Raw genomic sequence first — 25,309 nt, 5'->3', positions numbered from 1 at the left:
CGTGATCCTCCGCGCCCGGCCTCTCTGGCCTGCAACGTGTCTCAGGGGTGGAGGCAGTGGCCACGGAGTTGGCTGTGTGAGGGTGGGGGTTCCCTGTCTCTTCTCTCGTGCCCATCTTTCTGTCGTCGCTCTAGGCTCCCCACGGGCCGGCCCAAGGCCTCAACATGTCGTACAACTACGTCGTAACGGCGCAGAAGCCTACCGCAGTGAACGGCTGTGTGACCGGTGAGGCTGCCCCGGCCGGAGACCCCGGCGAGGGAGGGAACCCGGGCTTAGGGAGGCTGGCGGCCCGGGCACGGCAGGAGCAAGACTTGGGCCCCGGGAATGGAAGGCGCAGGCAGCCGCGGAACGTCCCTCTCAGCTCGCGGCCTCAAAGGAGCTGTTTCACCACGCGCCTTTTAGGCAGCGGAAGCTGCTATTGAGGGTCCTTTTTGCTCCTAGGAGGTCACTTAGCTTTGAGGACCGGCCCAGGCCTGGTGGGACAGAGAGCAAAGTATGAGCTGTGTGTGCATGGTTGATTGAGCCTCGAAACTGGCCTCATGTGGTCAGGGGAAAGGCGAGACGATGATGGGGGTTTAGGGGCCACAATTTTCCGGTGGGTGTGCAGGAGGTGGAGGAATTTGAGTTATTTCTGCACCTCTCTTCTCCCCTCAAGAGGGTGAGCGGCCTTCTCCAGACCCACCCTTTTGCCTGGGGGTGTTGTTTACTCGAGGGCGCTGCTGGAGAACAAGGTTTGGTTGGCCGTTCGGTGTGCAGGCTTTGCCTTGTTTGTGTGCGTGGCTCTTTACGGGCAATCACATCCCCCAACCAAAGAACATTCATCCTGAACTCATATTTTCAGTTGAATGTTCAGCCCTCAAACTCGTGTATTTATGTAAATACTAATCGTGATTTCAGAACAAAAGTTTCTTGTTTAGAAAGCTACAGAGGTCTAAGCGTTGTATTGGTAGATTGCTTGGGAGGCAAAGGGGTGTGTAGACAACACAGAAAGCCCTTAAGTTTTTCTTTGCTTTATCTTTCTGGTGAAAGTTCTGGGAGCCTTTGGATGGGAACTCAAGAAGACACACACTTTCTCCATCAACTTCAATTACAGTCTTCTGTTCTTGATTTAGAAAGGAAAACCCAACAGGATCATCAGAAGGGTTTTCCTGTTCATAATCTGTTGAAGGACAGGCTGTTGCCCAGTATACAGTACATTTTTTTAAAGCCTGATTGAGAATGTAGCCTTGTTGAATGTGTGAAGTGACACATTGAGGTGCTGTGTTTGGCGATGAGGTGAGGTACCAGAAAGAGCCATTCATTCTCCAGCTTCAAAAGTTAGAGGCTCTCTTATTTCAGGACACTTTACTTCTGCGGAGGATCTGAACCTGTTGATTGCTAAAAACACAAGATTAGAGATCTATGTGGTCACTGCGGAGGGCCTTCGGCCAGTCAAAGAGGTGGGCATGTATGGGAAGATTGCAGTCATGGAGCTTTTCAGGCCCAAGGTAAGTGTTGTTCCTACTTGGTAGACTTAGTTGCGTGTTTTATATGATTCCTTGGGATGGGTGAAGACTTAAGTAGAGAAACGCTTTTCTTTGGGAATGGTAGTCTTTTACAAGCTTCTTATAGAGGGAGATTTATTTAACAAGTTGGTTTCCTTTTTTGTTTTCTGAGACAGGGTCTCTGTGTACCCTGGCTGCCCTGGAACTCACTCTGTAGACTAGGCTGGCCTCCAGTGCAGAGTAAGGGGTGCGCCACCACCGCCCAGCCTTATATCCGGCTATCTTAACAGTTTCACCATTACAATTAGAGCTATTGTAGCAACAGGAATGTTTTTGAGGACTATGTTAGTAAGAGTTTACTATTGTAGCTTTCATTGTTATTACTACAGATTTTTCTCTCCATATGCTTAGACTTATGCAAATTCTTCTTTAAGAATTTGAATAGAGTCAGGCGTTGGAGTCACATGCCTTTAATCCCAGCACTCAGGAGGCAGAGACAGTCGGATCTCTGAGTTCTAGGCCAGCCTGGTCTACAGAGCGAGTTCCAGGACAACCTCCAAAGCAATACAGAGAAACCCTGTCTCGAACCCCCCCCCCAAAAAAAAGAGAACTGAATAGAGTGAGATGAATTTAAGATTAAAATAAATGAGTACCTTGCTTATGGAGCAGAGAGATGGAGAGCTGTGATAGCAAGGACTAGATGTTTACGAGCTTCAGTTCTGGCCTTTTGTACATCCCCTTAGGGCATGTACGAGCTTTAGTACATGTTACAGACTCTCGGAGTATTTTCTCTGTAGGGAGAGTAGAATTTGGAAAGTTCTTCAGAAGTTTAGCATGCTTAAAGAATGTTTAAAAGGCTGAACAGGTTGTTCCTGTTTTGAAAGAACTCTTTTGATGCTTTAATGTTGGATTTCAGGGGGAGAGTAAAGATCTGTTGTTCATCTTGACTGCTAAGTACAATGCCTGTATCCTGGAGTATAAGCAGAGTGGTGAAAGCATTGATATCATTACAAGAGCCCATGGCAATGTCCAGGTGAGGTGGCTACTTCAGGCTGATCGGTTTTTCTGGTAGCACTGTTGTGATTCAGTGATGAAGAGTGAACTGTCAGGGCATCATACTATGTGATCAGAAAAAACGAGAAAGGCCCACATGGCTTGAATTGTTTTGATAGTTGAAGGGAAAGTGAATAATTCACTTAGCCACTCATGGGAAAAACAAATGTGATGTTTGGGCTTCCTGGCATGTCGGGTGGTCTTATCTGCCTGGGAAAGCACTGCACCCAGTATTTTCTGTTTCTAATTCCAGCTTTTCCCCCCACCACAGGACCGTATTGGTCGCCCCTCAGAGACTGGCATCATTGGTATCATTGACCCTGAGTGCCGAATGATTGGCCTGCGACTCTACGATGGCCTTTTCAAGGTCATTCCTCTAGACAGAGACAATAAAGAGCTCAAGGCCTTTAACATCCGCTTAGAGGAATTGCATGTCATTGATGTGAAGTTCCTGTATGGTTGTCAAGCACCTACCATTTGCTTTGTCTACCAGGTACAGGATCTGAGGGAGAAACTGGTTTGGAATGATGGGAGTGGGATTTTTGCCAAAGGAATGTCTGCTGGATTTGGTAGAAGGGTAGGGAGAAATGTTGCCTATTTTCTAAAACATTTTGAACAAAACAGTTAATATGAGTCAGAATTTTTTCCTTTTTTGCTTTTTTTGGGTGATGCTACTAGTACTTGTTTGGGGGTAGGAAATGCTGCTGGCTTTATAGCAGGTTTTAATCCTGAGATTATACTCCAGTTGTAGGCCTTGGGGATTTTATAGAGTGACCTAGTTTATCCTTTGTTTGAATCTCTTACCAGCTTGCTAGAGGATTATAAAAACTTAGCTGCAGAAAAATGATCCAGAACTTGCCTTTACAAGCCAAGAGAAAATACCTTGGTGTAGTGCCTTACTTTAGTCTTTGAAAGAGGTTTGTGTTTTGTCTAGCACTCACTTTCTGGTGACTTGCTGGCTCTTGACTTCTATTTTAGTCAGTGCCTAAAATTTTAGCAGAGCTGATCCTGGGCAGCTGTTCTCTAGTTCAGATTTGTTAGTGGGGGTGGGGCACAGAGAGCCAGACTAACATGCCAACATCTTGGTAAAATCTCAGCCTTTAACAAAGGACTAGGCTGTATGAGGTCAGGTTACTTGCCTATGGTCGAATAAATGACAGAAAGGAATGATTTTTCACTTCCATATAGAATGGTAGAGTATGTGTGCCTGAGAACACTCATAGATAGCTCTGCAGAGTAATGGAAATGTGGTATCCCCATAAATGCTATAGTCCTGAGACTGATTAACATAAGGTAGAAAAAAGCTGGAACTAGTTGAGGATAATTTTATTTATCTTATTAGCTATCAGCTGAAATTAAAAAAAAAACTTTAAAATTTTTCTTCTTTTTTCCGTTTTGTAAATAATCAGGTTATTAAAACAATGGTGCTGACTACAAGGGGCTGGCTCTGGCTCTGGCTCTGGCTCTGGCTCTGTCTGTTTCCAGGCCAGGGATGCCAGTTGTGAATGCTCTTCATTTCTCTGTGTCTCAGAGGCCCAAATCCGTCTTCACTTGAACTTTTGTGAAGATAGGTCTTTCCCTACTTGTTGATGGAAAAGTTTTATCAACCAAAAGTAACTGGTTTATGCCAACAGTTGAATTTGGTGAATACTAACTAAGCACCTGCTGTGTGAAAGGTGCCCCAGCTAAGCACTTCACCGGCTGTCACAATGGCTGAGATGTGCTCCTTGCCTTGAAACACGTGATTAAATTCCTTCCATGGTTTCTTAGACTTTGGTCTGAGCTTGATTGAAGCCATCTTCTGTTGGCTGAATGTCGTTTTCTCCCCTGCTCTTTAGCCTCTTAAAGGTGACTTTGGCAGCCCCAAGACTGATGTGAGTCATGATTCCAAAAAAGGAGGGGAAGAGTCACGATTCAGAAAAAGGAGAGGAAGATGGAGTTGACAGTGGCGGGACTGAAGCATTTTTGACTACCTTTAAGGGAGCAATAAGTTCTATTGTCTCTGCGGTCACCTCTTCAGAATACTTTTAAGAATTGTGTAAAACAGGGTCTGGGTAGATGGCTCAGTGGTTAAAGAGCTTTCTGTGTAAGCAAAAAGACCAGAGTTCTTATCCCCAGAACCCTTGGAAAGGACTGGTGGGTGTGGCAACCTGCCTGTAATTCCAGCCTTAGAAGGCGGAGACAGGGGCTCTCTAGAAGCAATCTGGCTGGCAAGACTGGCTACATAGGCATGGTCTAGGTTTGATTGAGAGACCCTGTCTCAATGAATGAGGTAAAAGCAGTCAAGGCTGTTTCCCAACATCAGCCTTGGACCTCCACATTTACTTGTACACATGTGTATGTGCATCACATAAAAAAATGGGGGAAAAGGAATTGTCAAAACAATTCTTGATCTCCTAGATTTAGCTGTAGTGTCTCTCCTTGACAGCAAATGAAGAGCTTACAATACAGTCCCAGGGTGTATCTCTCAGCTATGTGTTACAGTGTGGCAGGTTCAGTTTTCCATTTAAACTTTGCTGGTTGCTTGAATTATTAGAAACAGCACATCTTAGACCCTGCAGTCTGCTCAGAAATTAATCACAGGCTCAGCAGGTGACTGTCAGTATCTTGACAGATAAGGACAGGAAGGTTAGTGTGACAGGATTATTAAATCCTGGGTGGTGGTGGCTTGTCCCTTAAATACCCCTACAGTCTGGGTCACCTTAGCAGCTAACCATTCCACCCTTTCCACCCAAGGATCCTCAGGGGCGGCATGTGAAAACATATGAGGTGTCTCTTCGAGAGAAGGAGTTCAACAAGGGCCCTTGGAAACAGGAGAATGTAGAAGCTGAAGCTTCAATGGTGATTGCAGGTTGGTAGATTTGGGGGAAAGTTGTGTTCCCTGTGTCTGATTTGGTTCCTGAGCTTGTATGGTTTTACATTCCCTAAGTCTCCTTCCTAATTTTTTTTTTTCCATTTCTGACTTTTTTCCTTTTTCTTTTCTTTTGGTTTTTTGGTTTTCCAAGACAGGGTTTCTCTGTGTAACAGCCCTGGCTGCCCTGGAACTTGCTCTGTATATCAGGCTGGCTTTGAACTCACAGAGATCCACCTGCCTCTGCCTCCCAAGTGCTAGGAATAGGAACAAAGGCATGCAGCACCAGGCATGTGCCACCATGCAGGGCCCATTTTTAATTCTTTCTTTCTTTCTTTCTTTCTTTTTTTCTTTTTTCTTTTTTTGGTTTTTTGAGACAGGGTTTCTTTGTGTAGCTTTGGAGCCTATCCTGGCACTCGCTCTGGAGACCAGGCTGGCCTCGAACTCACAGCAATCTGCCTGCCTCTGCCTCCCAAGTGCTGGGATTAATGGCATGAGCCACCAATGCCCGACTCCATTTCTAACTTTTAAGCTTCTTTTTGTTCCTCCCACAAAGGTATATTGCTTTTTGAGTGCAGGCATTGAGGTAGACTTGCAGAGTGTCGTGTGGAGTTGTGTCTCATTGTTAAATTTGGTAACTGAAGGAAACTAATGGAGCTAAACTGATCTGACTTTTTTTCAGAGATGAGAAAATAGGCCAGTGGGACTTGCCCAGGCCTGCACAGAAATGGTAAAGCCTGAGCTAGGATCCAGGCCTGCCACTGTTCATCTTATACTCTTCCCCCTTACCTTATGTTGTCTATCTCACCCAACAGGAAAGTTTTTAAAATCCTAAAACAAGGGGATTGGAGAGATGGCTCAGAGGTTAAGAGCACTGGCTCTTCTTCCAAAGGTCCTGAGTTCAATTCCCAGCAGCCACATGGTGGCTCACAACCATCTATAATGAGAGCTGGTGCTCTCTTCTGGTTTGCAGGCTGACATGTATGCATAACTAATAAGTCTAAAAAAAGTCCTAAAACAATATTAGCTCTTAAAGGTGATCTTGATGTAGGGAGTGTGAGAATCAAGCTAAGCAGCAAGAGTAGAGACGGAACCAAGTAAAAGCCTTTTGTTATAAGAGTTCAGAAGTGTAGGAGAGAAACTGGGCAGGGGTGGGGGTGCATGTGGAAGAGGATTGGGAATAATCCCTACTCTTCTGAGCTACAAAGCACCAAGAAATTTTTTAAACAATTACCAGTGTCTATAGATTCAGTAGATTGAGGCTTGGGAATCACTTAAACCTAGGAGTTTGAAACCAGTGTGGGCAGTTTTAAGATTCCCATCTTAAAACAAATAAACAACAACAAAAAATCCAGGACTAGGGATATAGTTGAGCAGTAGCATATCCACTTAGCATGAGGACACTCTGGCTTTGATGCCTAGCACCACCAAAAAAGGTCAGGTCTCAGCAGACCCCTCCAAGATTTCTAAAATAGGATCCTCAGAAGCCTGTATGTATGGTAATATTTCTTGGGTTTTGATTTCCTTTTTCAAATGATGATTGTCTTAATAGCTAAACCAGTGCCATTTCTGCCTCTCTTGGCAGATCCAAAGTACTGAGCCTTTTAATGGTGCTGCTTTTCTTCTGCAGTCCCAGAGCCTTTTGGAGGTGCCATCATTATTGGACAGGAATCAATCACCTATCATAATGGTGATAAATACCTGGCAATCGCTCCTCCTATCATCAAGGTGAGCAAGTGGTTTATCTTTTCTTGCATCTTTATTTTCCTTGTTCTTGCCTGGGCTCCTCCCTTTCCATCTGTCAAGAAGAGGTTCATACATGTCTATCACACTGGTTACTATGTACTTAACATGTTGGTTATTCTTGGGAAATGTAGAGTGAGTAGCCCGGTTTTGCTTGGCTTGCTTGCTAAGCTAGGAGAAATACTATTTACTCTTTTGAAATACTGCAACATTAAGAAAGGAAAGTTTGAGGTTTAGAACTTACTAACATGTTTGAGGCTTTAGGTTTAATCCCCAGCCACCAAGGTAAAGAAAAAAAGAATTTTAGCAAATTCTATTGAATGTAGTACTTTGAGGGCTCAGTATATTGATAAATTACATATACTTAAAAATGAGTCATAATGGGGACTGGAGAAATGGAACAATGGTTTAAGAGCACTGACTACTCTTCAGAAGACCCAGGTTTCATTTCAGCATGCACATGTCAGTTCACAACTGTCTGTAGTTCCACAAGATCTGATGCCTTTTCTGGCTTCCATGGGACATGGCACATATGTGGTATGCAGACATACATGCATTCTGGCAAAATACCCATACACCTTAAATTTAGAATTGAAATTATTCATAAAAATTTTAGGTCTTTACTACTTTAAACCATGAAAGTTAGACCATAAAAGCTTAATCTTATTTTCTTTTTGAATATAAGTAATCTATGGTGGAATTTGTAGTGCGGTGAATACATGTAACTGCTTATTGTATTTCTGCACGTATATGTATATATGGGCTTTTATTTTTTATTTATTTATTTTTTTTCTGTTGTGGGGAATTGAACCCAGAGCCTCACATCTTACATATTTTAGCTGAAGTCTATAACACTGAGCTACAATTTAGGCTCAAGTTCTTAAGTTCTTCTGATCCAGGTCTGTATGTGTTTCTGTTTTTCATAGAATATATGAGTAAAATTTTAAGGTATATTGATTTACCTCTTTAGAAAATTATCTTCAAAGTGTAAAGGCTGCCTATTTACTGTCTTATATGTCTTATAATCTGACTGACTTCTTTGGGTATAAAATAGCTGAGTTTGGATTAGGCAGTGAGTAGCCAGTAGGGTTTGGAAGGCATTACTAAAGACTTCTGGCTGGAAGATTCTGACTGTAATGGCTGCTCCTTCTTGGTTGGCAGCAAAGCACTATTGTGTGCCACAATCGGGTGGATCCTAATGGCTCACGATACCTTCTGGGAGATATGGAAGGACGGCTCTTCATGCTGCTTTTAGAAAAGGAAGAGCAAATGGATGGCACGGTCACCCTCAAGGATCTCCGAGTGGAACTCCTTGGAGAGGTAGGGCTTGTCCCTGCTCCTATCTTATTCTCCTAGGTGCTTAGTCACCCCAGATGTGTGATCTTACAATTATACTTTGGGAATTAGGGTGTTATGCACCCAGTAAAGGGTCATCAGTTCTACTGTGGAAGTTGGTTTTTTTGAGACAGGGTCTCACTATGTAACTCTGGCTTTGTAGACCAGGCTGGCCTTGAACTCAGAGATCTGCCTGCCTGAGTGCTGGGATTCAAGGCGTATTCCACCACTGCCTGGTGTTTTTTGTTATTGTTAATGTTTTTCCAGACAGTGTTTCTCTGTAGCTTTGGCTTTCTGGGAACTACTCTGTAGACCAGACTGGCCTGGAATTCACAGAGATCCGCCTGCTCTGTCACCCAAGTGCTGAGATTAAAGGCATGTGTCACCATGCCTTGCTTTTTGTTTGGTTTGTTCGTTTGTTTTGAATGATTTAAATAAATTCCCTGTATGAGAATTTCACATGCCAATGGGTGACGTGGGAAGCATAAAAAGAAAGTGAAATGGCTGGAAATAGTGTTGTGCACCTATGGTCCTAGCACTTAGGCTAAAGCAGGATAATGGCAAGTTCAAGGCCAGCCTGGGCTACATAGCTAGCTTATTGCCAATTTGCCACCCCCCACCAAAAAAACCAAAAAACAGACTGAAGACCTAGGCCCTCAGCATATATTACAATTGTGTAACTTTGCCTTCTTGTGAGACTCCTAACAGTGAGAACAGGGTCTGTCTCTGACTCTGTTTCTGTTCCAAAATGGGTTTTGGAACCCATTCCTCCTAGGGATTGCCTCATCCAGCGTTAATAAAAGAGGAGGTGCCTGGTCTTACTGAAACTTGATATGCCATGACTGGCTTATGCCTGCCTGTATCTGAAGAGAAACAGGAGGAGGAGGGAGGAGGAGGAGGAGGAGGAGGAGGAGATGCAGGGGAAGAACTGGAAGGGGAGGAGGGAGGGGACAATTTGATAGGGATGTAAAAACAAAAAATTAAACAAAATAATAAAATAGTGAAAGAAAGAGAGACCAAAATACCAAAAAGCAAAAGCCCAAAAAGAGGAAAGGAAACCTAAGTATAAAAGGACAACAGATTAATGTTAATGAAATCTGGGAAGAGCTCCCAAAAGACTTAAATTTATTATTATTATTATTATTATTATTAATTATTTTGTTTTGGGGACAATTTCTCTGTGTAGCCCTGGCTGTCCTGGAACTTGTTCTGTAGACCAGTCTAGCATTAAACTAACAGAGATCCGCCTGCCTCTGCCTCACGAGTGCTAGGATTAAAGGGGTGCACCACTGCCACCAGAGGGCTTTATTATTTTAATTACTGACATTTTCAGACATGTACCTTGTTCGTATTAAGCATCTCCCCAGCTCTCTTCTTGCAAATTAATACTTATGCAATGAGTGACTTTGAGTGGTTTCTAATTATTTTGTGTAGACTAGAAGTGTTGGATTAAAATTATTGCTTGGAACTATCACCCACAAAATAAGTTGTTGGTTTTTCTTGGTGGAATGGTGTGAGAAGTAGACAGTCACAAAGTTCAGGGATATAGAGATTAATGTGCCTCGGGGATCAGAAGAATTGTTTACTGAATTGTGGCTTGTGGAAGTGGTCTTTCAAGAGTTACAAGGTTAGGTAGGACAATTCTGGTGACCCTAAAGGGTTAATTCTAATTTCTCTGATCTACTGACTTCCTTCTAGACGTCCATTGCAGAGTGCCTAACATACCTCGATAATGGTGTTGTATTTGTCGGGTCTCGCCTAGGTGACTCCCAGCTCGTAAAGGTGAGAAAACATCACCTTTCTGGTTTTCTTTTCACTGTACTCATGTCTCTCAGTGATATCTTGTTTATCCGTATCTTTGCTATCTACCTCTTGCCTGATTAATTTAACTTCTTACCTATGTCTTAATGGTTCTTGAGTAAACATGTCTGTCAGAGTGAAGGGCCCTATATATTCAGTGATGAACAAGACTCAGCTTTCACCCTGAAGTGGGTCGTGGTCTAATATAATAGATTATTCCCTTTTATTATATACAAACTTAGGACATTCCCCTTAGGAAAATGTTTTTTAAAATTTTAATGTAATTGATTTGTCTGGGTTTTTTTTGTTTTTTGTTTTTTTTTTGTTGTTGTTTTTTTTTTGTTGTTTTTTTTTTTTTTTTTTTTTTTGAGACAGTGTTTCTCTATGTAGCACTGGCTGGCTTAGAAATCACTGTGTAGACTAGAGCTCAGAGATCTGCCTGTCTCAGCTTCCCAAGTGCAGGGATTAAAGGTGTGTGTCGCCATGCCTTGTTTAAACATTTTAATTTAAAAAAAAAAATTACTGCTTATCTGATGGTTATATATGAGACTCCAGGTTCAAATTTGCTGCCTGGTTAGTGGGGACTGCTTTGTTTGGCAGCAGTCCCCTTCTGAAAGTTTCTTTTGGAGTACAAAGGACAGATCTAGCAAGATTGAATTTCTTTTGGATAATGTGGTCCTGTTAGGGATGTTCTGTGACTAACATTGTTCTTCCTTCTTAGCTCAACGTCGACAGCAATGAACAAGGCTCTTATGTAGTGGCCATGGAAACTTTTACCAATTTAGGACCCATCGTGGATATGTGTGTGGTGGACCTGGAAAGGCAGGGACAGGGTCAGGTAAGGGAGTCTTCTGGAAATAGATGCTTAGTTGCCTGTTCAGCTGTCCTTGCTTGCTTATCTAGAATGAGGAGTATGCATTGAAAATAAGTAATATTAAGAGCCTTTTCACTAATCCTGATGATGTGAAGATACCTACCATCATTGTGTGCCTATCTTGATGTGACAGAGACTGTCTATTCCATTACCTGTAATTTCATGAGCACCTTGTCTGATATATTCTTGGTTATCCCAGAAGTGGGGAAACTTTAAGACTGAGAAGGATGAAGTAATTTGCCCAAGGTCACCTTGTAAGTAGCAAGTTACTATGTCTGACTCTAGCTCTTTGTAGTAAACCAGGTTCCAGGATCTAAGCAAGCTTGTTAGGAACAGTGGTATGAAGTTTTTGCTTTTTGAACTAGGGTATCTTGTCTGCTTGGTATATTTGAGGGGCTTGGAGACCAACCTCTGCTAAGTCTGCAGTCTCAAATCTCATTCCATAGTAAGGGTCATGGGATTTAGGGCTGGCATGATATAACTGCCCAAGTCTATTGAGGGGTTCTTGAGAAACCTTTTCTCTACTTGCAGCTGGTCACTTGCTCTGGGGCTTTCAAGGAAGGTTCCTTGCGGATCATCCGGAACGGAATTGGAATCCATGAGCATGCCAGCATTGACTTACCAGGCATCAAAGGTAGCCTCTGGTGGACAAAGGATGCAGCTCTTACTTGAGTGACTTTGGCCTTTGGCTTCATTATATGTTGTAAAGGCATTTTGGTGAGAGCTAAAAGAAACCATCAGATGAGGAGTAAGAAAAATCATAATGATAGATCATGGATAGTGCGGGTTTAAAGTATTAGTGAAAACTTTGGAACATGATCAAAATTGGGTACTAGTGTAGAAGAATGTGGAAGCAGGCACTGACTGTAAGGGAACTGACTGTAAGGGAACTGATGGAAAAGGGAAAGCCTGTATAGCGAGACTGTTTAAGTATAAACAAGTTGGGCATAATAATGTACACCTTTAATCCCAGCACTCAAGAGTCAGAGTTAGGGGGATCTCTGTGGGTTCTAGGTAAGCCTGGTCTACAAAGAGAGTTCTAGGACAGCCAGGCCTATGTAGAGAAACCCTGGCTTGGGGGGGGGGGTGTATAACTTAAAACCATGACAGAAATGATACCAAACAGCTGTGTGAATGAGCTAACGTTACCTGTTATGAAGGAAAAATGATCACACTAAATCCTACAGCAAATCCAGTTCAGGGTTGTGTGCAGGAGACACAGCTTCAAAAAAGCAAGTCAAGCTCTAAATAGTTATGTGGATTTAGAAAAAAAGTGAACATTTAACTACAAAACTCAAATCAACTGAACCACTATAGATAATCAAATGTGTTAATAAGGAAGTAGGCTATAAGAGGAACAGACTGAAACAAACAGCTATCATTCGAGCACAGTTAATTAGAAGTAGAATTGAGCTGGGTGGTGGTGGTGTACACCTTTAATCCCAGCACTTGGGAGGCAGAGGCAGGTGGTTCTCCTGGTCCAGGAGGTCCAGTCCAGCCAGGGCTACACAGAGGAACCCTGTGTCAAAACCCCTTCTCCCCTCCAAAAAAAGTGACCAAATGAAAAAGATATGCCAAGTCTATAAATAAAAATCAAAAAAATGTTCTTTTAAGTTTTCTTTAATGCCTCTCAATAGAGATACCTTTAGTTTTTTTCTTAGTCCACATAGAAAAAGAAAGAATAGTGAGGAAAAACTTGGGGGGGGGACAACGACAGTGAGAAGTGGCTAACCCTCCTACACACTAAATCATGTTTCTAAGCCTCAGTTGAGAGTGGAGTTGGTAGTTGGGGGTAGAACACTTGCTAGCATGGATGAGGCCCTCATTCTGACCCCTGGTACTGCAAAAGGTGGTATACACCTATAGTGCACCTGCTTAGGGGCTTTCACAGAATTGCTTGACTCTGGGTTATCAGAACCAACCTGAGCAACATAGCAGAACCATTAAAATGTTGGGTTAGTGCATGGATAGGCAGAGTCTATGGGGATTGGTCTAGAAACAGACATAGTTCCACATAAAAATATGTTGTCAGTGGTGGCTTTCCAGTTCAGTGTGACATCTATGAGACTTCAGTTGATCAGACTGGGAAGACTACAGGCATTTGGGAAGGATAAGTTTGGGCCTAATATATAAAGAACTAGGACAAGACGTTTATTATGAATTTCTTTATAATTTTGGAGTGGAAAAGATCATTTCGTTTTTGAAATATTGGAGATTGAATCTCTACTACTAGGCAAACATTCTACCCCTTGGTTGTATCCCTAGTTTTGAAAGATCCTGTTTCAAAAGATAGGTTAGAGAGTGATTGAGGAAGGCACCTAGTATGAACCTCAGGCCTCTATGTACCCATGTACATGCATCCTTGCAAATGCACACGTGTTCAACAAATACAGGAGCAAAATATTGATAAATTCAGCTCTGTGAAACAGTAAACCTGGTTCAAAACATAAACATCATTTGCTCAGTCAGAAATGACAGTCTAGATAAAATAATTGGAATTCATCTTAAAAGTCTTCCTAACTTAAAGGATTTCTAGAAAAAAGAGCATCAAATTCTTGTTCCTCAAATAGGTAAAAGATGGCTAACAGGATCCACTTACAATAAAAGAAAAATAAAAACCAAACGTAAATGAGCTAGGTGTAGCATAAGGATGCAGAGTGTGAGGTCAGCCTGAGCTCCACAGTGAGACATTGTCCCTGGCATGCACCGGCTCTCCCAAAAGAAACAGCAGTAATCTGCTTTATCAGAATTCTAAAATACATTGTTAACTGGGCTCTAGGAAGTAAACATGCTCTTTATAGAGACTGTCATCACCAAGCCAGGTTTTGTGATTCTCCCACAGCTTCTCCATGACCTTGTATGCATAAAGTGGGAGACTTGAGCTTACTCCTTTTTGATACATCTGCCCAATTAAGTACTCTGGTACAGGAAATGAGACTGTTTTGATAGAATTGTTGCATGTATTGTTAAAAGGCAAGGTGTAGGACAGTGTATGATAAACAATTTCACGTTTGTATTTGCTTGTAATACAAACCTTATTTCCCTAGTAAAAACAGTAGTATGAACAATAACTCCTGCTGATTACTAATTTGGGGGATAGGTCAGAAGAGGTGTAAGGTGAGACTTCGTATATACTTAAAAAAAAAAAAAAAAATCTGCTGCTGGGAATTTAACCGGGGCTTCACCTTCTAGGTAAATGCTCTGTCATTGAGCTGTATTCCACAGCAAAACATCCAACAGGTTTTAAAATATGTCTTCTTCAGAGTCTAAATACCAGGAAGGAACAGAATGGATATCAACTCAGGATGATGTGACTCAAGGATCTCTGTCCCTCTCATTGCATAGGATGCCCCCTCTTGGGTGCTGGTCCATAGTATGCTTCTTTATGCTTCATTCCTTGTTCCAGGTTTATGGCCATTGCGGTCTGACCCCAGTCGGGAGACTGATGACACTTTGGTACTCTCTTTTGTGGGCCAGACAAGGTAAGGACAGGTCTGTTGCTGATGTACTTATGGGATGAAGGTGCAAGGTTGGGAAGCTGATCCCAGACTGACTTGAGCCTTCCATTCTGTTGCAGAGTTCTCATGCTAAATGGAGAGGAAGTGGAAGAAACGGAACTGATGGGCTTTGTGGATGATCAGCAGACTTTCTTTTGTGGCAACGTGGCTCATCAGCAGCTTATCCAGGTAAAGGGTTAGACTTTGATCTGACCTAGAATGCAAGAGTAGCTGCTACTAGATTTTAAAATAATGTTTTTATGGCACTAAAAATAATGTAAAAATGTCTATTGTAGTTAAATTTTTGAGAGACACAGATTTGGCTCTCCATGTTGGTGAGTCATCCATGGATTCAACCAACCTTTGATTTAACAAAAAACAATTGTGAATTGTGTCTGTATTAAACACATAGACACATACACACTGCAGTGTGTGTGGGGTGATGGTATCATTATTCCCTAATCAATGTTTATCCAGCACTTACATTATCTTAGGTCTTGTAAAGTAATCTGGGTTTAATTCTCAGCTCTAGAACAAGTAATCTGGAGATGACTTACAGGATATGGAAAGTTACACATAGGTTAGGTGCAGACACTATACTATATATGAGGGATTTGGGCATCTGCAGATTTTGGTATCCTTGAGGGTCCTGGAACCAGAGGCTTGACTGTATGGCAGAAGAACTATAGTTTATTAGTGTTCTAACTAGTGGGTAGCACTGGCCCCTTTTTGCAGATGGTTGGAGATACCTGTTCTTTCTTTAGATCACTTCAGCATCTGTGAGGTTGGTCTCTCAAGAGCCCAAAGCTTTGGTCAGCGAGTGGAAAGAGCCTCAGGGCAAGAACATCAGTGTGGCCTCTTGCAACAGCAGCCAGGTGGTTGTTGCTGTGGGAAGGGCACTATACTACCTTCAGATCCATCCTCAGGAGCTCCGGCAAATCAGGTGCATGGTTGTCTTTGTGTCTGCTTAGTACCCTCTGCTCTGTGAAGCTTCTTTGGTCCCTGAATTCCTTCCTCTGCCATGTTCATTCCTCTTTGTTTAGCCACACAGAAATGGAGCATGAAGTGGCTTGCTTGGATATCACCCCATTAGGGGACAGCAATGGGCTGTCCCCGCTTTGTGCCATTGGTCTCTGGACAGACATCTCAGCCCGTATCTTGAAGCTCCCATCCTTTGAACTACTGCACAAGGAGATGCTAGGTGGAGGTATGTGCTATTGGTATCTTGGGTTAGGATCCCAGTTAGGATATGGAATAAGAATTCAAAGTCCCACCAGGTAGTGGTGGCACATGCCTTTAATCCCAGCACTCGGGAGGCAGAGGCAGAAGCAGACAGGTCTCTGTGAGTTCGAGACCAGCCTGGTCTACAAGAGCTAGTTCCAGTACAGCCTCCAAAGCCACAGAGAAACACTGTCTCGAAAAACCAAAAAAAAAAAAAAAAAAAAAAAAAAAAAGAATTCAAAGTCCCTCTTTCCCACAGAGATTATTCCTCGATCCATCCTGATGACCACCTTTGAGAGCAGCCATTACCTCCTCTGTGCCTTGGGAGATGGGGCTCTTTTCTACTTTGGGCTCAACATCGAGACAGGTGAGAAAAAACATTTGAGTGAGGGCTCTTTCAGAAATAGTAGTGTTGGTGGTGCTGTGGTCTTAGCATTAGGATGTGGCTTTGAGCCTTAACCAGGCAGCTGTTGTCCTGTTTTCTTCCCTTCTTTCTCATGCCATACTTTCTGCAGGCTTGCTGAGTGACCGCAAAAAGGTGACTTTGGGCACCCAGCCCACAGTGTTGAGGACATTCCGTTCTCTTTCTACCACCAACGTCTTTGCTTGCTCTGACCGGCCCACTGTCATCTATAGCAGCAACCACAAGTTGGTCTTCTCCAATGTCAACCTCAAGGAGGTGAACTATATGTGTCCTCTCAACTCAGATGGCTATCCTGACAGGTGAGCTTGTGTTCTTGAGCAGTAGTCACAGACTGAAGGCATTGTGTTGCTTCTTCCACCATGTCCTCAATGTCCCCACTCCAGCCTAGGTTTTCCCTAGTATCAAAATCAGTAAATAGCTGGGATGGGGATTTTTTTTATTAGAAACATCTGCAAGCTTTTGCAATGCAGTAAGTATATGAGTAAGGTGGTGTAATGGGTAGTATAAAGAACAGCACAGGGATTATTTTTTTGAGTCCTCAGATTCTGAGGTGATTAGGCTTTATAATCTGTATATTCCAAGAATTTTAAGTTTTGGATTTTTTTTTTCAGGGAAGAGCATGGGTTTTAAGGAAGGTTTCATTCTCTAACTCTGGCTGCCAGGGAACTCAGAGATCCACTTGCCTCTGTTGTCTAAATGCTAGGATTAAAGGTGTGTGCCACCACACCTGCATTTTAATTTAGAACTAATTAGATATAGTGATCATTATGTACTTCCCTAGTTCCACTCAGCAGTCATGGGGCTTGATATAAATAAATAAATAAATTAATTAATTTGCTAAAAATACTGAGGGGCTGGGCCAGCCAGTGAGCCTTTGGTATGTGAGATTTTCTTTTCTACCTTGAGCTGTGATTCTCAACCTTAACCAAAGCTGTTAGGCCTACTCAGACCAGTTATGTAAGACCATTGGTGGACCAGGCATCAGAATTAGGTCTTCCCAAGTGAATTGGCATTAGTTGGTGTTAAGACTCTGCTTTGGAGCAAGCTTCGTCATTCTGTCATGGGAGAATCCTTCCTTGTGAAGTTACACTCAACTGTAGCCCTTCTTTTCAGTCTGGCATTGGCCAATAACAGCACCCTCACCATTGGCACCATTGATGAGATCCAGAAACTCCACATTCGCACGGTTCCCCTCTACGAATCTCCCAGGTGAGTGCAGACTGGAGGAGATGCAGAGGTAGCTGGTAGATAGTGTCTCAGACTTTTCTGAGTGACACTGTTCTTCCATACTTGTTTTGCAGGAAGATTTGCTATCAGGAAGTGTCTCAATGCTTTGGGGTCCTTTCTAGTCGTATTGAAGTCCAAGACACTAGTGGAGGCACAACTGCTCTGAGACCCAGTGCCAGCACCCAGGTGAGGACAGTGGGCAAAGAAGGATGGCAATAGAAATGGTCAAGCTTTCTGCAAAGGGTGACATAGGAAATAATCTGACTTTGCAGAATGTATGGACTCTGTCCCAGCTACTCACCTTTGCCATTGTAGCCTCAAAGACAGTGTGCTTAGCTGGGTTACAATAAAACTTTACAGAGAGACATGGGCATGTAACTCAGTAGTAGAATACTTGACTACGTGCACAGGCACTGGCTTCCATGCCCAACACCACACAGACAGAAACAACCCTCATTCCAGACTTCATAACTATTGCTTGGTAACCTTACAAACTGATCACTTCCATCTTTTATGAGTTTGAATGCTCTGTGCAATGTGTATTGTTTAGGGTGGAGTGGTATAAAAGACAGCATGATAATGAAACCCAGTAGAGAATTGGTTTTGAGGTTTATTGCTAGTTGTGTGACCTTAGTTGGGCAAAACTAACCTTTGGCACAGTTTTGTTTTGTTTTGTTTTGTTTTGTTTTTGTCTGTGAAAAAAGAGTTATAATAAGGTAACCTTAAGAGACACATGATTCCATGGAGATGGGGTGGATCATTTTCTTCCATGTGTTCTCCCTTGTGCTACATATCTGATAGGATTACCTCCCTTAATCCAGAGTACAAAGATCCTCTCTCCATTTATATGTATGAGAGTTTTTGTGAACATGGGTGTACGTATCATGAGTGTGCCTGGTGCCTGAGGCGGCCAGAAGAATATGTCAGATCCCCTGGAACTGAAGTTGTAGAGGCACTATGTGGGTACTGGGTCCTCTGTAAGAGCAGCATGTACTCTTAACTGCTGAGACATCTCTCCAGCCTCTTGACTCCATTTTTATTTGAAGTAACTTTTCCTGTGAACTGGTGGAGTCCATCACTTTGTAGGTTGCTTGAGTTCATCTTTTTCCTTTTGCATGATTGACTTGCGACATTGCTATTGAATTGTCTTCCATGATTCTTTGATTTTGGGCCAACATGTCATTTGCATGTGTGATCTGGCTCTTTGCCTTCAGGTTCCAGTGTATTCTCTGAAACACTCTGTTCATCAGGCTCTGCTGCTCTGCCAGCATCAGCTTTCTTGTTCATCCTCCACGCACATGCCTTGTGCACCTCCAACCCCTGTTCTGCTTTAAGAGGGATGGCATGCCTTTTCTCTGTCGGCAGGCCCTGTCCAGCAGCGTCAGCTCCAGCAAGCTATTCTCTAGCAGTACTGCTCCTCACGAGACTTCCTTCGGAGAAGAGGTGGAGGTGCACAACCTCCTCATCATTGACCAGCACACTTTTGAAGGTGCAGACGAGCTTTTCTGTCCTTTTCACCTATATCCTCTTTGTATTCTGGGATCTAGAATGTTTCTGTATCCTGACAGTGTGGTAGACTCTTCTAAGAGGAAAAGCAAGACTGGGGGTGGGGCAGAGAAAACACCATTGACACCTATCAGTTGCCGTAAATATGGAGCGTTGGGGTCCTGTCAATAGGGAGTTTGAAGAGGCAGGGGCAGCTAGTGGCTCACGTTCTTAAACTGCCCAAGCCACAGCCTCACAAAAGCATGTGATTGTGAGGGGCGATGGAGGTAAGTGTCATCAGTCACCTCTCTCCTCTCCTAGTGCTTCATGCCCATCAGTTTCTACAGAATGAGTATGCCCTCAGCCTCGTCTCCTGCAAGTTGGGCAAAGACCCCAACACATACTTCATTGTGGGCACAGCCATGGTATATCCTGAAGAGGCGGAGCCCAAGCAAGGTCGTATTGTGGTCTTCCAGTATTCAGATGGTGAGTAGGCCGTGTCCCGATTATGAGGCAAGTGAAATCCTGGGAAAGCAGGTAGCCTCTTAAGATCTCAGAGACTAAACAGAATTCCTTGGAGTGATAGGCAGATCTTGGTATCCACTGGAGTCACTCCCATTTCTTGGGACTTGTGCTTCAAGCCATGTTTCATGTCACTATATACTGACTCTTGGTTTTCATTTGAGAGGTTTCAGGCAAGCTTAAGCCAGAAGGGCATTTTACCTTGACTAGGTAAAATGAGGGCTTATAAAATAGTAAGAGTATCTCTCCTGTCCCCCAGGAAAACTGCAAACTGTGGCTGAAAAGGAAGTGAAAGGGGCTGTGTACTCTATGGTCGAATTTAATGGGAAGCTGCTTGCCAGCATCAATAGCACGGTGAGGTCCATTGCATGTGGTTTTGTCTATCTTTTAATGCTTTTAGGAGTTGCATGTGTATTTTAGGGATAACAGAAGAGTGGGAATAATAGACTCTGAGCTGGAAATTAGGTCACTGAGGTTGATCTGGGCTTTGGATGGACTTGTGGGAACTCCCATAGTTTGTTTTTTTTTTGTTTTTTGTTTTTTTTTTTGTTTGTTTGTTTGTTTTGAGACAACATCTCTCTCAGGTTCTGGAACTCACTATGTAGATCAGGCTGGCCTTGAGCTCACAGAGATCTGCCTACCTTCTGTGGAGTGCTTGGATTAAAAGCATACACCACTGCTGGGTCCCATGTTTTTTTTTTTTTTTTTTAGATCCTGAGTGCTATGGAGATTAGCAAAGGGTAAGGGTCCTGGCCTCTGTAGTGAGATATACAGTATCAAATGAATGTTTCATTTAAACAGAGTTTAATATATAAGAATATATTATTCTTAATATCCTTTAACTACTAGTGTATAACTAGGAAAGATATGTAGCTTGATAAATATTGGAAGGACCTTCTCTTTGAATAGTAAAGTCACCAAGGATTATATTATAGTCCTGTAGTAGGGGTGGGGCGAGAACTAGGTGACTGTTTTAAAGTGTGTTGGGAGAACATCTGAAAGCTGCGGAGAGGGACAGCATGGAAGGTGGTCCTTCGTTGCTAATGAATAACCGAGGGCCACATTTCAGTTCTGGTGAAGGTTTGCTAGTCACTGCATTTCTTCCTCAAGATTCTTAAGAGTGAATTGGGGGGCTAGGACTCTGGGGAAAAAAAATGAAAGAGATCATGGCTTATACATCCTGCCAAGGAGTTTATAGATGTGCAGAAGCTGTGGTGAGATTATCTGGGCCCTGAAGGATCTGCAAGGGAGGCCTGTCAGCTTAGATAAATTAATCTTGTGAAGCCCTGGGCCGTGTTGAATACTGGTTATGAAGCACCTTCATTCTTTTGGAGAAGAGGTTGAAATTAAAGAAGGATCACAGTGGAAAAGAAAAAGTTTTGTTTTTAAACCCTCCTGGGGCAGCTAGAAGTGACCATAGAATCTAGTTCTTCAGATTCCTCTATCACTCGTATTTTTTTCTTGGGGTTTTCCATTGTTTGCTCTGCTCATTGGGTTCATACTAAAAATTTCAGGAATGAACAAGTTTGAGAAGGGTTCAGATAGGTAGTATTTTTCCTTTCTGATTAGGAAATTGTGTAGATGATTTTCTCTTTCTAGGGATATTTCTGCAGCTTAGTTACCAGACTTTACCCACAAAGGACAGGGTACTTACAGTGTTAACATTTGCAAGATTGTCTCCTTTACTTAGACTCCTTTTATGTTAAATCCTATCCCTAATTTTTTTTTACACTCAATTTTCCTATTTCAGCATGTGTGTACATACTGAAATAACTGTTCACTCTAATACCACATAGATGGTTTTCCAACTTACTCTGCTCTGTAGGGAGTGGAAGATTGAGTGGGGGACAGTCATTCTCCAAAGGCTGGACTCCCAGGCTTATGTCTCTTGTCTTCCCAGGTGCGGCTCTATGAATGGACTACAGAAAAGGAGCTCCGCACTGAGTGTAATCACTACAACAACATCATGGCCCTCTACCTGAAGACCAAGGGGGACTTCATCCTGGTGGGCGACCTCATGCGCTCAGTGCTGCTGCTTGCATACAAGCCCATGGAAGGGAACTTTGAAGAGGTAGTGTAGGACTTGATCTCAGATCTCTTGCTTACAATATTATGCCTTGCCAGTGTTGAGTGGCAAAGGATAGTCAAGTCCAGTGGTGACGGTCCTTCCTCAGCCACATTCTGTGTCCATTAAGATTTTAGGAAATCCCCTCCCCCACCTTGCCGATCCTGAAATCAAATAAGCTCCATCTCTGGGAAATTATAACCAGTGGCCTGTGTTGGTCAGGTTTTGGGTGAGGTGAGGAGGGTGGGGTAGGATTGAGAGAATCGCTAAGGTGGCCATTATTATACACAGGGCTGCACTTTCTGTAGGTAGGGCCTTGGCTTCTGACCAAAGGCTTCATGAGTTTCATAGCTGGGTTCCATGTACACCACAGACTATACTAATTATTCCTTGTTTATTTTCAGATTGCCCGAGACTTTAATCCCAACTGGATGAGTGCAGTGGAAATCTTGGATGATGACAATTTCCTGGGAGCTGAAAATGCCTTTAACTTGTTTGTATGTCAGAAGGACAGGTGCGTAGCCTTTGCAGGAACATGGCGAGGGCTGGGCCTCTGGGTCTGTGGGGCTGAGCATGGTGGGTGTTGTATAGGGCCTTAGTGTGCCCCTTGATGGGTAGAATTTCCTTTCTAAGACCCAGAGGCTTTGTAGACTACCCTCCAGATGGTCTTCCGAGGATATTCAACATACAGTATCTTGTCAATCGTGGTCCTTCATTTAGGCCTCCTTAGCAGATGGGCTCAGAAAGTGACATCTCATGTCTTTCAGTGCTGCCACCACTGATGAGGAGCGGCAGCACCTACAGGAGGTTGGTCTCTTCCACCTGGGCGAGTTTGTCAATGTGTTCTGCCATGGCTCCCTAGTTATGCAGAATCTGGGCGAGACTTCAACCCCTACACAGGGGTCGGTGCTTTTTGGCACGGTCAACGGCATGATAGGTAAGATCACTCCTGTAGGGTACACTCAACTGCAGCAAGCTTGTCCCTGGTTTGCCTAGGCTCTGAAGTGTTCTATACCTCACTGCCTCCTTCTTTCTTCAGGGCTGGTGACCTCACTGTCAGAGAGCTGGTATAACCTCCTGTTGGACATGCAGAACCGACTCAATAAGGTCATCAAAAGTGTGGGCAAGATCGAGCACTCCTTATATCCTTCCTGCCCAGAGTACTTGTCTGCTGGGAGGCACATTCCAGTGCATGCAGAGAGCTGTGTTTATCTTTAGCCATTTCTGGAAATGTTTTCCTAGGTTTTTGCACAGAACAGGGTTGTCTTTGTTTTAAACTTTATGTGTGCATAAGGAGGGCAGGGGTCAGGAGTCAGCTTCAGGTATCATTTCTCAAGAGATGTCCACCATGATTTTGGAACATCTCTTACTTCACTGTGTAGGGTAGACTGGTTAGCCAGTGAGCCCCAGTGGCCTTCCTGTCTTTGCTTCTCGGTGCTGGGATTATAAGCGTGTTCCCCATGCTCAGCTTTTTCATAGGTGCTAGGGGTCAGACTGAGGTCCTCATGTTTGTGCAGCAAGCACTTTACTAACTAAACTATTTCTTCAGCCTGTCTTTGCAGTTTTTGAGTGTAAAAATTTTCAGGTTGGGCAGTGGTGCACACCTTTAATCCCAGCACTCAGGAAGCAGAGGCAGGTGGATCTCTCTGTGTTTGAAGCCAACCTGGTCTACTGAGTGAGGTCTAGGACAGCCTCCAAAGCTACAGAGAACCCACCCCCCAAAAAAAAAAATTGAGGCACACACAATAGTAAAGGAGTGGTGGTGTAGTGAATCCTATCAAGCTAGGGTGGTCCATCTTGGTTGGAATATACAGTTATGTTGAGTTCCTCTACCAGGGCTACCTTAAAGGGAGCTCAGGTCCCTGTAGGAGCACATCCTTTGAGGGATCAGAGGAACAGGGGAGAGTGAAGAAGCTAAAACTTCAGAAAGTAAAGGATCGGCCATCCGGGGACACCAGAATTCCTTCCTATGCAGAAGCAAGCAGTTCAGGTCCTCCCAGGTGTATGTGACTGGCCCAGGGAGGACTTCGGGTAGCCTGCTTTCTCCCTAAGCATTAGTTTATTCAGGGGTCTTGAGGCTAGACTTAGGTGGGTGATAATGGACATCAGATTCACCTAGAACACCTTTTAAGACCATCCATATTTGTTTGGGCTTTGCCATAACCTTTTAAAGGTAACCCTAATTGAGAAACATTGGGTTAAGCAGTAATTTTACATTGCCTTGAAATCCAAAACTATCCAAAAGTAGTATGAGTTTTAGTAGAAACATTGTTTACTATTACACTTCTGACTCCCTCTTGCTCAGAGGTGGGGGATAAATGAGAGTAGGGGTGTTTGCAGATAAGCTACATTCTTTAACTCTGTCCACCTGGAGATCCTTTCACACTGAGCGAAAGACAGAACCAGCCACAGGCTTCATCGATGGTGACCTGATAGAAAGTTTCCTAGATATCAGCCGCCCCAAGATGCAGGAGGTTGTGGCAAACCTTCAGGTGAGCAGTGCTGTGTAGGTCTTTTAAACAGGTGTCATTCCTGGAGACTTGATGACTCCAGGTTTTTCTAGAATTCATTGGGCATAGTGCTCACCACCTAAAAAGGATGCTAAGGGAAAGATGGTGTAGTTGGGGCTTGTGGGTAGAGCTGTGTGTTGGGAACTCTTCCTGAGTTAGCCCCTCCACTTTAGCAAAAGGCCTGGGCTCTCTGGCAAGACCAGAAGGTCTTGGAGTTAGCTGGAGTTAGGTTTCTACAGAAGTAAGCTTTACCACTTCTGGAGTTCAGGGCGGCTCACTGGGGAGGGTGCTCTTGGGAGGGAATATTCAGTAGTGGAGGACTCAGAGCCAGCTTGACTGACCTAGGGGCTAGGGCTAGGTTTTTGGTGAAACCTTTTTCCTTGCTGCAGCAGTGGTGGTCAGTGGGCATCTCCTAGCCTGCTGAGGTGAGAGTACCTTGTCTACATGGCCCTTCTCCTTGTCTTGTTTCAGTATGATGATGGCAGTGGTATGAAGCGGGAGGCGACTGCAGATGACCTCATCAAAGTCGTGGAAGAGCTGACTCGGATCCATTAGCCAAGGACAGGGGCTCTTTTCCTGACCCGTCCTAAAGGCACTGCCCTCCTGTCCTCCCCTCCCTTTCCCACCCTTGTCTTCTTGGCATGGGAGGCTTTTCCCTAGCCACCTGCCCCTAGAGCCACAGCTGACCTGTGTGGAAACAGGGCTTTTTATAACTAAAACCAGTTCACTAGAGACCTAGGAATGGGCTGAAAGTGGAATATTTTCTCCCTGGATTTTTACCAGCCATCACCTTGGACCACCAAGCCTTGAATGGTGTTGCCAGTTGGCTCCTTCTGGGGAGGACCTTTGCCACTCTTTGCCCATGAAGCAGCTCTGTGCACGTATGTGTGTGATACCCACACTCATGCTTTGTCCTCTACTGTCTTATGTAGGTTGTGGGTGTGGGGAGGTTGAGGTAGGGGGAAGAGGGTCGAGAGGGTTTCATTGTCTTGAAGTGAGAGCTTCCTTTTGCTTTCTTCTCTCGCCTCTGAGAACATCAGCCTGAAGGCCTATCAGGCCATCGGCTGCCTGAGTGGAAACCTGGGAAGGTGGATAATTCCCAAGCCACAGCCCTTTTGTCTCGGGGAACTCCCTTCTTCACAGAGAAGGAGGTAGGGGGCTGTGAATTGGTTGTTAGTTTCTGAATTTTACCAAATAAAGTAGAATCTAAGAAGAAAA

The 25,309-nt window shown here is 43.7% G+C and overlaps 1 protein-coding gene across 2 annotated transcripts; it reads left to right on the top strand.

Moving 5' to 3' along the window:
* Positions 1–6: 6 nt before the first annotated feature.
* On the top strand, positions 7–25,309 carry Ddb1 (damage specific DNA binding protein 1). Of its 2 annotated transcripts, XM_027406689.2 has the most exons (28): positions 7–225; positions 1,339–1,487; positions 2,401–2,517; positions 2,809–3,030; positions 4,376–4,411; positions 5,274–5,388; positions 7,019–7,116; positions 8,293–8,451; positions 10,165–10,248; positions 10,988–11,104; positions 11,672–11,774; positions 14,547–14,622; positions 14,718–14,826; positions 15,402–15,580; positions 15,681–15,844; positions 16,118–16,225; positions 16,374–16,581; positions 17,396–17,491; positions 17,584–17,695; positions 18,875–18,998; positions 19,316–19,480; positions 19,776–19,870; positions 21,417–21,587; positions 21,986–22,095; positions 22,349–22,518; positions 22,621–22,723; positions 23,950–24,073; positions 24,563–25,309. In XM_027406689.2, the coding sequence occupies exons 1-28, from the start codon at positions 165–167 to the stop codon at positions 24,644–24,646; spliced, it is 3,459 nt and encodes a 1,152-aa protein (XP_027262490.1). In that variant the 5' UTR covers positions 7–164; the 3' UTR covers positions 24,647–25,309. The 2 variants fall into 2 exon arrangements, with proteins under 2 accessions (XP_027262490.1, XP_027262492.1); XM_027406691.2 differs by lacking the exon at positions 4,376–4,411 and having other exon boundaries at positions 8–225.

The sequence above is a fragment of the Cricetulus griseus genome, chromosome 3, assembly GCF_003668045.3.
Source record: "Cricetulus griseus strain 17A/GY chromosome 3, alternate assembly CriGri-PICRH-1.0, whole genome shotgun sequence".
In the NCBI taxonomy this organism is placed as follows: Eukaryota; Metazoa; Chordata; class Mammalia; order Rodentia; family Cricetidae; genus Cricetulus; species Cricetulus griseus.
This window is presented reverse-complemented; position numbering and strand designations above follow the sequence as displayed.

Bases quoted from the DNA above. Each gene is read 5' to 3' on its own strand.
- Ddb1 (XM_027406689.2), top strand. From the start codon at position 165: ATGTCGTACAACTACGTCGTAACGGCGCAGAAGCCTACCGCAGTGAAC. The intron at 11,775-14,546 runs GTAGCCTCTGGT...TCCTTGTTCCAG, and splicing joins TGACTTACCAGGCATCAAAG to GTTTATGGCCATTGCGGTCT. The intron at 24,074-24,562 runs GTGAGCAGTGCT...GTCTTGTTTCAG, and splicing joins AGGTTGTGGCAAACCTTCAG to TATGATGATGGCAGTGGTAT.